General features: G+C 41.6%; 1 protein-coding gene across 5 annotated transcripts in view; it reads left to right on the plus strand.

The window, feature by feature from the left end:
- Nucleotides 1-5784: 5784 nt before the first annotated feature.
- TRAF3IP2 (TRAF3 interacting protein 2) overlaps nucleotides 5785-12060 on the plus strand; it is a gene marked incomplete at both ends in the record, with an annotated part of 29487 nt that continues 23211 nt past the window's right edge. For 3 of the 5 annotated variants that reach the window (XM_084228579.1, XM_084228580.1, XM_084228581.1), the window contains one exon: nucleotides 5788-6610. In XM_084228579.1, coding sequence (XP_084084705.1) covers nucleotides 5788-6610 — 823 coding nt within the window. Of the gene's footprint in view, nucleotides 6615-12060 lie in introns of all 5 variants that reach the window. The other 2 variants (XM_084228582.1, XM_084228583.1) reach the window with 2 other exon arrangements.

A 12060-nucleotide genomic window follows, 5' to 3' on the forward strand; every position in this document is an offset into this window, starting at 1 on the left:
AAAAAGATTGCTGGGAACAGGCAGGTACAAAGCATTGGAGGCAGTTCAGCGGGTAACTGGGCGCTGCATGCAAGAAAAAATGAGATAGCACACATGAGAGACCGGGATGAAGGAAACCTGGGAAATTCTGTGAATGGATACCAGGAGACATTACCACATGGAATGTCAAAACCACTGCCTGGATAAGATCTTACCTGAAAAACCAGGTAACTCCGTATAAGGTGTAAAATAGATCAGAGAAAGGTCTCAGACCTGAGGAAGCAGAGAGGAAGCCAAAAAGAGAGACTTGGATTGAGAAAAACTGACAGAGATTTGAAGGAAGGTGCTGGTCAGAATCCAAGAGCTAGAACCACAGATCACAGTTCAAAGGGCAATGAGATTCCAGAGAAGGGAAACTTTTCTCCTCGGTGGTATCAGAATGCACAAGAACTGTTTCAGCCTCATTGTGTACAGCTGGGACTAGTCCTCATTCCTCGCTTGTGCTCACCAGATTCCTACTCCTGGCAGATGTCCTCACTAATGGTCTTTTGTATTTTATGATTGAGGTAACACTGGTTTACAACACTGTATATGATTCAGAGGTGCAGGTTAGCACCTCTTCAGATGTATGTCACCACATCACACCCACCACCAATGCAGCCACGGTCCACCATGGACTTTTGTTATTTTATTTTTGTAAGGATTTATTTATTTATGCATACAAAAGCTGAGGTGTAGGCCATAGATGTGGGTGGTGAGAGATTCCACCAGAGACAGAGAGGGGAACAGAACAGGCAGACTGAAACACACTGCTGAGGGGAGAGGCGGGGCGAGTCAGGAGAGGTCTGCTGTGCCATATGGGTTGCTCCTTGGCTGGCTGGGGATTGAACTCGTGCTGCAGAGTCTGCGGATTGCTTCATAGTGCGGTGCTTAACCCCTTGAGCCACCAGGGAGGCCCTTTCGTTATCTTAAGGGCTGTGATCACTCAGGTGTTCTTCATTCAAATTGGTTCTTAATCTTTGTGACCATCAGAACCATTATTGAAGCTTTTCTTTTCCTTTCTTTCTTTCCTTTTGTTTTTGTTTTTTGGTATTTTTTGTCTTTCAGGTAGACATGGAGGCACTTAGTGCAAATTTAAAAGGTATAAACTACTCTGAAAGTAAGTCTCCCTTCTGCCCCTGTTCCCAGTCAGAGTTCCCATCACAGAGGCAGTCTTGGCTCCAAATTCCTGCCGAGATGGTGTGCACATACAATCTTAGATGCTGCAAAAATGGCAGACCCTATGTATTGTCCTGCTCTTTATTTAACTTAACAATCCATCTTATGGTTTCACATCACTTCACACAGCACTTTCCCAGTCTTTTTAAAAAGAGGCAGAGTATTCATTGTACGGTTGAAGCAGCTTTAAAAATCAGATTCTTTTTGTGCATCAGGGTGGTTTCTAGCCTTTGCTGTTGTACACATTGCTGTACTGCCTGCCTTCAGAGTCTCTGCATTTCACACGTCATGCACATGTCTCTGAAGAGGAAATTCTTAAACTGAAATTACTAGGTCAAAGGGCATAGGTTTTAAACATTCTGATAATTACTGCCACTTTGAACAGATTATGTTCCCCTTAGCAAAGCATGAGAGAGACTATGGGATTTAAACCAATTTACGTGGCAACCCAGGCCCCATCTCAGATGTGGGGACTATTCCTCTGTATTTTGAGCTTCAGGTTTCTGGGCTCCCTCACCCTCCAGCCTCTCCCTTCCCAAAGGAATTGCCGAGCTGAGGTAGACAGGGCCCTGGTCTCCAGGCCCGACAGGCACAGCTCCTCTCAGACTTCCTGAACTTGTGCATGTGCTGATGAACCTGAGCTTGTCCAGGGTGCTGCCAGCAATGAGGCTCCCAGGGTTCTGGCCAGCAGGTCTTCTTCCTTTTGTGGGGGAATCAGAGCCTTGTCTTTCAGGTCATGGCCCAAAAACAAGACTTTTCTACTTTAATCCCATGCCACCCTCATAGGGCCATGCCAGTGTTACAGCCACATGGAGATTATATGGGGAAAGCCTGGAAGGAAAGAGGGAAAAATGGAAATAGTTAGGAGTGGTGAGATACTGAGTGATTTTTTCTCAATGTGTAGTCTTTTTACAATATGACATTAAAAACCAAAAAATATAATTGCCACTTCTGACACAGCCCACTAATCTGCCTTTGGCCCTCTGATGTGGCATTGGTGTAATTCTTCTCAGTGACACCCTCCAGAGGGTGACAGGGTTTGTTCTGCCAGGGTTCTAGGGCTGGGAAGGGCCCACATGGTAGCTGTGGGATTGCCCCACCCTCTTGTGCTCTGGGCAAAGCTCTGAGGATGAATGAACAGACCAGCCGCCTCCCTGTCTGGATCAGATGTTCCATCACACTGGGTGGTAGAATTACCTTTATTCTGCAGATGGTCAGCTCTGCCCTTCCCATGGGCAGGACCTCATAGGCATGGCCCAGGCCTACCTTATAGCCTCACACTTAGTAGATACTTAATAAATGTTTATGGGATGAATAAAATAGGAAGGGGAAAGAATAATTTTGAGAAACCAAAGGTTCTCCCTGTTCCCCACTGAGAGTCCAGCATTTTCACTGTTAGTGATCCTTCCAGTACAACGATCTGCCCCCTTTCTGAAACAGGGCTCAATCATTTATTTATTCTATAAATATTTATTGAACAACTATGTGCCAGGTATAATTTTATGTGCTGAGACTATAGCTGTGAACAGAACAGTTGAAATCATACCCTCCTGAAGTGTACATGATGGGGTGGAAGATGAGGGGGGAGACAAACAAGGAGTGTATTTGGATATTTGCATTTATAAATACATTTTGTAGTACAGTCGTGCTTTGCTTAATGACAGGAATACATTCTGAAAAAATGTGTCGTTAGGTGACTTCATCTCTAATTACACAAACCTAGATGGTATAGCCTGGTCCACATCTACACTATATGGTATATCCTATTGAGCATACTGTCACACATATATGCAGTCTGTTATTCCCAATGTTAATGTTATTCCCAACTGTTAATGCAGTCTGTCATTAAGTGATGCATGACTATCTATCCCTTGGTAATAGCTGCTACATAAGATGGTAAAGCAGGAAAGGCAGATAGGGCATGAGGATATGTAAAAATTTGAGAGGATGAACAGAGAAATCACTGAGAAAGTGACCACTAAGTGAAGCCCTAACGGAGAAAGGAAACAAGCCATGCAGATATTTGGGGAAAGAGAGTTCTAGGAAGTAACAGCACATTCAAAGGCCCTGAGGTAGGATATATGATTTCCTTGCTAGTTTTTTCTCTTGAGCTGAATCAGAAGCACATTGAAGGTAATAATGATGTTTTGTGTATTTAAAAATAATTTTGATGACCTTCTACCATATACTCTTTTGTACACTGAATATTGTGTCGCTTGAAGATCTATGTTATATACAAAAGAAATGTTTTAATTGAACTTATGCCTCAGAAAGAGGCATAAAAGTGGCCCAGGCCTACCTTATAGCCTCACACTTAGTAGATACTTAATAAATGTTTATGGGATGAATAAAATAGGAAGGGGAAAGCATAGAAGTGGACACAAAATAGGGCTCAGTAATTATTTGCTGTTTGGATTTTTGGTAATGACACATGCAAAACACAAGCAAAACAATTGCTTTTTAAAATTACCTGCCCCATAGCTTTCCTGGTGGGGGGCTGTTCATTTTCATGTGGGTTTAGGGACTTTTCAGACCAGTTTTAACTATAGGATTCCCATCATAGGACAGACCTCAGATTTTCAGTTATAAGATGACCTCACTTGTCATCTTTTCTATCAGCGTCTCTGAGGCCCTGAGGCCTCATCAGCCAGAAGAGTAGAATTTACATTTTTTTAAGGAAGCACTTCTAAGGTATTCATATATGAAAACCCAGGGAGCATGTAAACAGGTGTACCTGAAGTGTGGGAAATGAAAATGAATCTCATAACAAGAAATAGTTGATAGAACTCATCCCTCCTCAGTTAGCTGGCTCACTCGATGCCTCTCTTTGCCCTCCCATTCAGCTGAGGGCCTGCAGATGCTTGCAGGAGATTACACAACACTCAGCCAGCCCTTCAGAAAATGCTTTTGTTTCCTGACCAGCTGAAGAGCATGTTGTATGGCATATCCAATTTCATATCCATAGAAAAATTGTCAGAAAGCAGGGAAAACAATGATGAGCATTTTAAAATAATGTAGTTGAAATGTTTGTGTTTGAGGTAAATTCCTATTCCTTTTCACAAGGTCTAATAATCAGTTGAGGTGATGAGGTTCCTTTTCTGCAGAGCCAAAGGGCCAGGGACATACACAGCCTAGAAGGGGACACACACATCCTAGAAGGAGGACACACGCAGCCTAGAGGGGGGCAGCCAGGAGACAGGATGGCTGAGGCAAGAAGGGAGGCCAGCCAGGAACTAGAAACTGAAGGAGCTCTCTGTTGTGCCAGAAATCAGTACAAAGGTTGTTTGCTGCAGATGGATACGCTTCATATTAAGTGAGGGTCAGAGAAGTGTTAGGGAGCATTCATTTGGCAGGGAGTAGAGAGGCTTTCTTCCTAGGAGCAATAAAGAGAAATTTGGTAGGAGACTCACAGCTCCAAGGGAGAGCATTGAAAATGCATGCTGTCCTGCTCCCATTTGGTCTGGTACAGGCTCCAGAGGAGGTGAGTTCATATTTTTCAAAGCCTGACTCCGAATAATAATTTATATACAATATGACTTGAGGCTTGGTCAACCTCCATAAATGTTTATGGTTGAAATTCCACATGGATACAAAATAAAAATTTAAAAATCCATACCCTCTTTTCTCTCATATGATGTTTGGAGTATTGCTAACAAGATGCATCTAGAACAAATCTTTGGATTTTTTTCTTCATGCTTCCCCTACCCGAGCACCCCTGTTCTGGGGCCCTCTGCCTGCAGACTTCCCATCACTTATGTGCTTTATTTCCCCAACCTACCTCCTCCCTTCCCTTTGAGCCCAGGTATCATCTCAACCAATCTAATGATAAGGAGAAGCTAATTTTCTTTCTCATTCTATTATGTTGATTGTGACCTATTTTTATGGGAAAAACCAATATTAGATGGACTGTGGGCGAAAGGCTACTTTAGCAAGCCTCGCTAGTTCAGCTACATCACAAACCAGATGGCCATGACTACCTTAATTGCAGGCATCGTGCCAGAGGGAATTAAGTCCTCCAAATAGTCCATAGTTGTTAAGCAGGGAAATGTCACTATGACCTTTTTTCAGTGCTTTTTAAACTCAGGCTTTATTTTTCTTTTCTTTCCTTCTTTTTCCTTTTTTAAAAATCGTTTTAAGACAACAATCACATGGAGCAGGATTTTAAAATTTCAAAAGATGAAAATACTCCTTCCTCTCACTTGTTCCTCCCAGCTAAATTCCATTCTCAAAGACAACCAAGATACCTATGTGAGCAGCACATATTATAGTAATTTCTCTTTCCTCGATACGTGGCCATGACTTTCCTCTGTGTCTATCCCTTGCTGGTCAGTGACTTCTATCACATGATAGTCCAGTCATAATTTTCGAATTACCTTTCAGATAAAAGTATCTGAGTAAGCGTTGGTGCCTTTGCCTAGAGAGTAAGTAAACAACTTTATGAGATTAGGGTTCTGCAAGCATGCTGGTGTCACACTACTGTTAATTTAAACCACATGTTGAACAAGGTCCCTTAAGGTCACACCGGGGAGACTCCAAGAAATTATCTGTTTTCTGAGACTCTGGCATTTTTCTCTTGTTCCAGAAACTAGAATGAACCGAAGCATTCCTGTGGAGGTTGATGAGTCAGAACCATACCCAAGTCAGTTACCAAACCCAGAATATTGCCTGGAAGAGGAATCAGAACCACCTGCTCCAAATATAAGGAACATGGCACCCAACAGCATGTCTGTACTACAAGCCCCTCACTATTCCTCAGGAAACTTTTCTCAGGCTCATCCACCCCTGAAACTTTCAAATCACCAGCGGCCTGTGTCCCAGCAGGTCATCTGTCTGCGCACTAAAGTCCTGGAGGAGAGTGAAGATAGCTTCTGGAGGAGACACCCAGACCCCGGCAAACATTTTCCCTTGGGCTTTTCTGCAGCCAGCGAGCCTGAGCCTGAGTCTGTGGTTGGAGCCCTTCCCCCGGAACATCAGTTTTCGTTTATAGAAAAACGTAATCAATGGCTGGGATCTCAAATTTCAGCAGCTTCTCCTGACACTGGCAATGATTCAGACAAATCAGACCAAAGCTTACCTAATGCCTCAGCAGACTCCTCAGGCCACGGCCAAGACACAGTGCAACAGCTCCCACCCCACAGAAACCGAGCAGCCCCAGATCTGCCCACGATAGACACGGGTTATGACTCCCAGCCACAGGATGTCCTGGGCATCAGGCAGCTGGAAAGGCCCCTGCCCCTCACCTCCGTGTGCTTCCCTCAGGATCTCCCCAGACCTCTCATGTCCAGGGAGTACTATCAGTTTGAACCTCAGAGGGATCCAGCATGTGCACAGGTGCTGCCTCCCAACACTTCGCCACATGCTCAGTGGAACTATCATTACCATTGTCCTGGAGGTCCCAATCACCAGGTGCCATGTAAGTGAGCTCTCCTTCCCCTGGGCCTTTGGGCTGGGTAGCCAAGTAAACAGGGCCTCATATCAATGCTGTATCAGGAGACCAGCACAAATACGTCAGAATGCTGGGAGGTCACTCTGCTTCCCATAGGGGCTTTCCATGTGGGTGGATTTGCAAAGAGCTTAAGAAGAATGTTTTATCTTGGCCAAAACCTGACCCATTTCGAAACTGTTTCTCTAGGAATCTTTAAGGACAAAACAGATTCCTGTCTTGATTAATTATAGTGAAACCTGTCTAGAGTCAGGGAGCTGACCAACTTCTAGAAAACTTGTTTGTTGGCCCAACTCTTGGGTAGCTGGATTCTTCCTTCTCTGCATACTTCTGACTTTGCCGAGAAAGGAACCTTCAGTCAAAAAAAATCAGAAATTGCCCAGAATGTCATTGAGATTCTGGACTCATGTAATTACATGAAGATCAACTTGTTCCTGTGATTCCATTGCTTCCACCCTTTAGAGGCTTGAGCTCACCACATGTCTTCTATATTCTAGTCATGCCCACAGACTTATTATTAAGGGTCCTCTCTTAACTTGTCTAGCTGTTTCACGTTTCCATGGAATTGCCCAGGCTCTTAAACTATCCAGGATATTTTCCACCTTTTTGTGAATTTGACCCAGTTCTATATCTCTTTTTATTTTTTCTAACAGCTTGAGATTATTTACATACTGTAAAGATCATCCTTTACCCATTTTACTTGTACAATTCAAATAATTGATTATATTTACATAATTATACAACCATTACAATAGACATCATTTAAGACTTATGGGCAGGAGAGGGCAGAAAAAGAAAAAAAAAAAAAACAACTCAAATGTCCCTTTGGAAGCTTCTCCATATCAGTCTCTCCTTCAGATTTTGTTTCCTTGTGTTCTGCTTGTCAGGACCCTTAATAATCACTATGACATCTACTTATGGACTTGTCTACTTCTCCTTCTTTCCAGACTGCAAGCTTTTGCAAATCAGCAAAGGTGTATTTGCAATCCAATCCATAATTCTCCAGCATTTAGCACAGTGCCCAGCATGTAATAGACTCAATAATTTCTTTGAGTGAGGAATGAATTAATAATATGTATTAGTGCAATAAACATCTCTGGAAGTGATAAAATCTCAGCTTGAGATAAAAGATTCATCACAAGACTAATGTTAAGTCTTTGCTGAGGCTGAATGATCATGATAGGGCTTTACAGATGAAGCACAGGGCTATTAGTATGTGTTTTTCTTAAAAAATGAACACTGCACAAAAAGCAGGTCAAATGTTCTGAGTAAAGAGTCTAACAAAAGGTTGGATGCCCAAGCTTTAAAATAATTTCTAAAAATAACCACAAATGCATAATCAAAATGTGTGTTCATGCACGCACATTTAGCATAAAGTAATCACAATGTATGTTCATACATGCACATTTAGCATAAAGTTTCCCCAACTGAATGAAGGGATTTAAATTAGAAGTTACCTGAAAGAAACAGGATAAGAATAAATGTGAGGTTAAGAGTGAGGCTAAGGAGCTGAGGGAGCAGCAGGACTTAGGGTTAAAGGGCCCGTAAGGCCTAAAACCTGGGACCTAAGGTGTTGGAAGGCGGGAAATCAACTGATTGGGGGTGTGGTTGCCAATGTCTGCTCTGAGTGTCCAATAACAGATGGGTGTGGCTGCAGCGTTCCTGAAGAGTGAATCACTGAGAACTGAACCTTGGCAGGTGTAGGGTCAGGAATGGACACAGCTCAGGTTTTCTAATCCAGCAGACCCGGTAAAGGAGGAGTCAGAGCCCTCAGTGGTTTTTGCAGGTCTTTTATTGGGATTTACCCGGTACACAGCAGGCAGGGGTGCTGACGTATTTGTGCTGGTCTCCTGATACAGCATTGATATGAGGCCCTGTTTCCAGCCCCCCGAAAATCCTCACTCTTTCTGGTGATCTCTGCTTCTGCTTCTTTGCTTCTCTCTAGGCTTCTCTTTCTGCTTCTGCTGGCATTACCGTGACGCCGCCCTTAAAAGCCCAGTCTCAGCCCAGGTGAATCCCATCTACCTATGCCCACACCCTACTCCAGGTACCCACCATCAGGCATGCATTCAGGACTGCAAGGATCCATCATCTACCCTGATGGCGGGAGGGCAGAAAAGCCTGACATTTTCTTTACCCTACAGCAGGTCAAGATTGTGTTTATTAATCAATGATTTCCAGGTTAAAAAAGAATAATTTTATGAGAATAATAATATAAATTACATTTTAGCAGTCTACTCTCTGCATTGAACAATAATTTTTCTGATCATGATACTTGTTTGCTCTCATAATTGAAATATGCCTCCACAGTTTAATTTGTGTTTCCATCAAATATAATTCCTTATTGGGGTTTTTACATATTTACTACTGATTTTTTCTTTGCATATATATTTTAGGTAAAATTAAAACAATTTCCGGTAACATCCAGCACACTTCTTGCAGCATCCCTTAAAAATGCTACATGGTATTCCATCTGATGGCCCTACCAAGTTGTTTATTACAACTTGTTTCTCTATTGTTGTACATTTTAAATAGTTTCCAGTTTCTGACCCAATAAGCAGTGATATGACAAAAGTTATGTGTGTTTTTATCTGCATTTTGGTTAACTCAGCTGATTATTGTATATAAGTGAGAATACTTAGTCCAGAGCTACTAGATACTAAATCCCACACAGTTAACATTAAGGTCTTAATCCCACACAGTTACCAAAAGGTCTTACAGAGACAAAGAAAACATTGGCTCACTATAATTTTAAGGGTCCCAGAAAGAGCCTTCTATTTAAGAATATTTTTCTGTTGAAGTTTGAAAGGGTACCATTAGCAATCCAGTGGAAGGAGGCAAACTTTGTCCCCTCTGGGCAAGCTCTTTTAAAATGCAAACACAACTGGGAACACTTTTAGTCTTTGATACATCAGGACCTGCTTTCTTTCATCAGACCCTCTCCCCTTACTCTCTCTATATTACTTCCTTCTATTGAGGTTGGGGACAAAGGGGGTGCTTGGGTCCTGGAAGCCAAGAAAAATGATGAAAGGCAGAGAGGAGAAGCTTTGGACAGGAAAAGGGAATAATTCATGGAAGATATACAAATAGCCAGTAAGCATATGAAACTAAGCTTAATGTTACTAAATTTAAGAAATGCAAAAATTTTCAAGGATAACGTTTTCCTAATTAGGTGTGCTAAAATAAAAACCTCAGACAGCATTCAGTGTGGGTGGAATTATGGGGAAATGAACACTCCCATCTACTCTTGTGTAAATTGGTACAATCTTTGGGAAGACAGTTTCAATCTTTGTTAAAATTTTGAAAGTGCTTCCTCTGTGGCCGAGCTGTTCACTTGCCATTCAATAGCTGTTCTATTCTATAGAAACATTAAATAAGCATTTAAAATTACTTGAATAAGGAAGCCTTGTATTAGAGTAAAGATGAACACCACTAAAAAAAAATCTATCAATGAAGGCAACAATTAGTAATTTCTAGCTTATGTACACATTTATGGACTACTGGGCCTCTTTTACATAGAATAAAATACACTTTCTGATATAAAAAAGCTTAAGTGGAAAAGCAAAATGCAGCATTGATCCCACATGTGTTATTTTTTAGAACTAGATATGTTTTTAAAAAGTCTAGAAGGATCACCCCACTGTTAACAGTGGAGGAGAAGAGGATAGGGAATTAAAGAGATGAGCTGATTTTCCCCTCTAACCTTATATATGTTTGTTAAATTTATTATAACAAACAAGTATTACTTTTATAATTAAAAAACAAATAAAAGTTAAAAAGAAAAAGAAGGGAAAATTATGGTGCACAGGCAGGCTCCCCCTAATTTGCCTTGCTGTGCTGTGATCCATATTCCCGTGGTCATGTAATCACAGAGAAGATGGTCAGGGTTGAACTGGTTTTGTCAGGGAAGCCCAGTGCTTATGGTGTTTTTTGGGGGCAAGTCCAAAATATTTATGAGGCCTGCAGCAGCAGTGGCTCCTAGGAAGGTTGGTGTGAGGATTAAATGAGATAATGTGTTGATATTGAAGGCTCAGTAAAGTAGCTGGCTTGTGGAAGGAGCTCAATTACTAGCAGCTCCTGTTATAATCATTTAAAAGGATCTTGCACCCAGCCCTGTAGCATGCCCTCTGCTTCCAGATCTCTCTTGCTGGCAGAGATTTTAAGTATTCAAAGCAGGTGTACAAATGCTTAATTTCACATCAGGGCTATAACTGCACTTAATTGCCAACAAAACCACATCAAAAAAGCTGCTCACCTAAGGGATGCTCTTGCAGTTGGAAACCCTGACTACATGGTTTCCCTTGTCTAGAAGAGCATTACTTCCTCATGTGTTAATGAAACTGTAAATAAATAAATAATGATCACCATGTAAATAGCCTATCTTAGCCTTTGCAAGTTCAAGCAAAAATGGTTACTGATACCCCTTTCATGTAAAAAATAAATTTTTTTGAAGCAGGTGAAAATAAGAAGAAAAAATTTTTTTGAAGCAGGTGAAAATAAGAACCCTTCCCCACCATCTGGAGGCTTTGGCTTCTTATTGCCTGGGAATTCTTCCTCCTAAGGTCACTAGAATAGAGATCGTGGCTGTGCCATCAAATAAAACCCAGGAGACAAATAAATTGGGGGAGGCAGGGAATGCTTTCAAGCAGAAGAGTTTGTATTTTACTATAAAAACTTTACTTTCTCTACCACGGAAACTGGATCTATAAAACTGTGGGCCCACGCCTACTACTGCTCAGATGGACCCTCAAAAGTAATTGTTTGTATGCTAGCGGGCATGCACAATTAAAAGTAAGGAAGAAATAAACCAGATGGAAGAAATGATAAAGGAAGGGGTTGTCTTTTAGGCAACACAGCTGCTTACAGCTGTGGGAGTTCCTGAAATAGTTTATGTGGGCCATTTTGTTTCCTGACTAAACTGCATTATATCAGGATGTCTTTTGACAGCTTGAAAATCAGATTTTATTTTCTCTCTCATAAACTCTTATAATACCATTCTTAATAAGGAAGAAAAATGTTGACTGTTTGACTGATAAGTAGAAAGCCTCATTTAGGATTTGGTTTACAAATTCCAAGTGGTTAAATCCCAGTAACATGGGGCTGTGTACCAGGCCAAGAGGATCACAAGACTGACAAATAAGATACAGTTCTGGGCACCCATTTATCATTGTACAATGTTTGTATTTTTGGGGTTTTTTTTTTTGTTTGTTTTTTTTTTTAAATAATTCACTTTAAAAAAAAAAAAGATTTATTTATTTATTTATACAAGCACTGGGTACAGTCAGAAATTCAGGAGGGTGAGAGAATTCACCAGAGCCAAAGCGGGGAACAGAACAGGCAGACTGACAAAATACACTGCTGAGGGGAGCAGCGGGTGGCAGGAGAGGTCTGTGTGCCATGTGGGACCCTCTCCAGCGACC

Source organism: Talpa europaea (genome assembly GCF_964194135.1).
Source record: "Talpa europaea genome assembly, chromosome: 2".
Classification (NCBI taxonomy): Eukaryota; Metazoa; Chordata; class Mammalia; order Eulipotyphla; family Talpidae; genus Talpa; species Talpa europaea.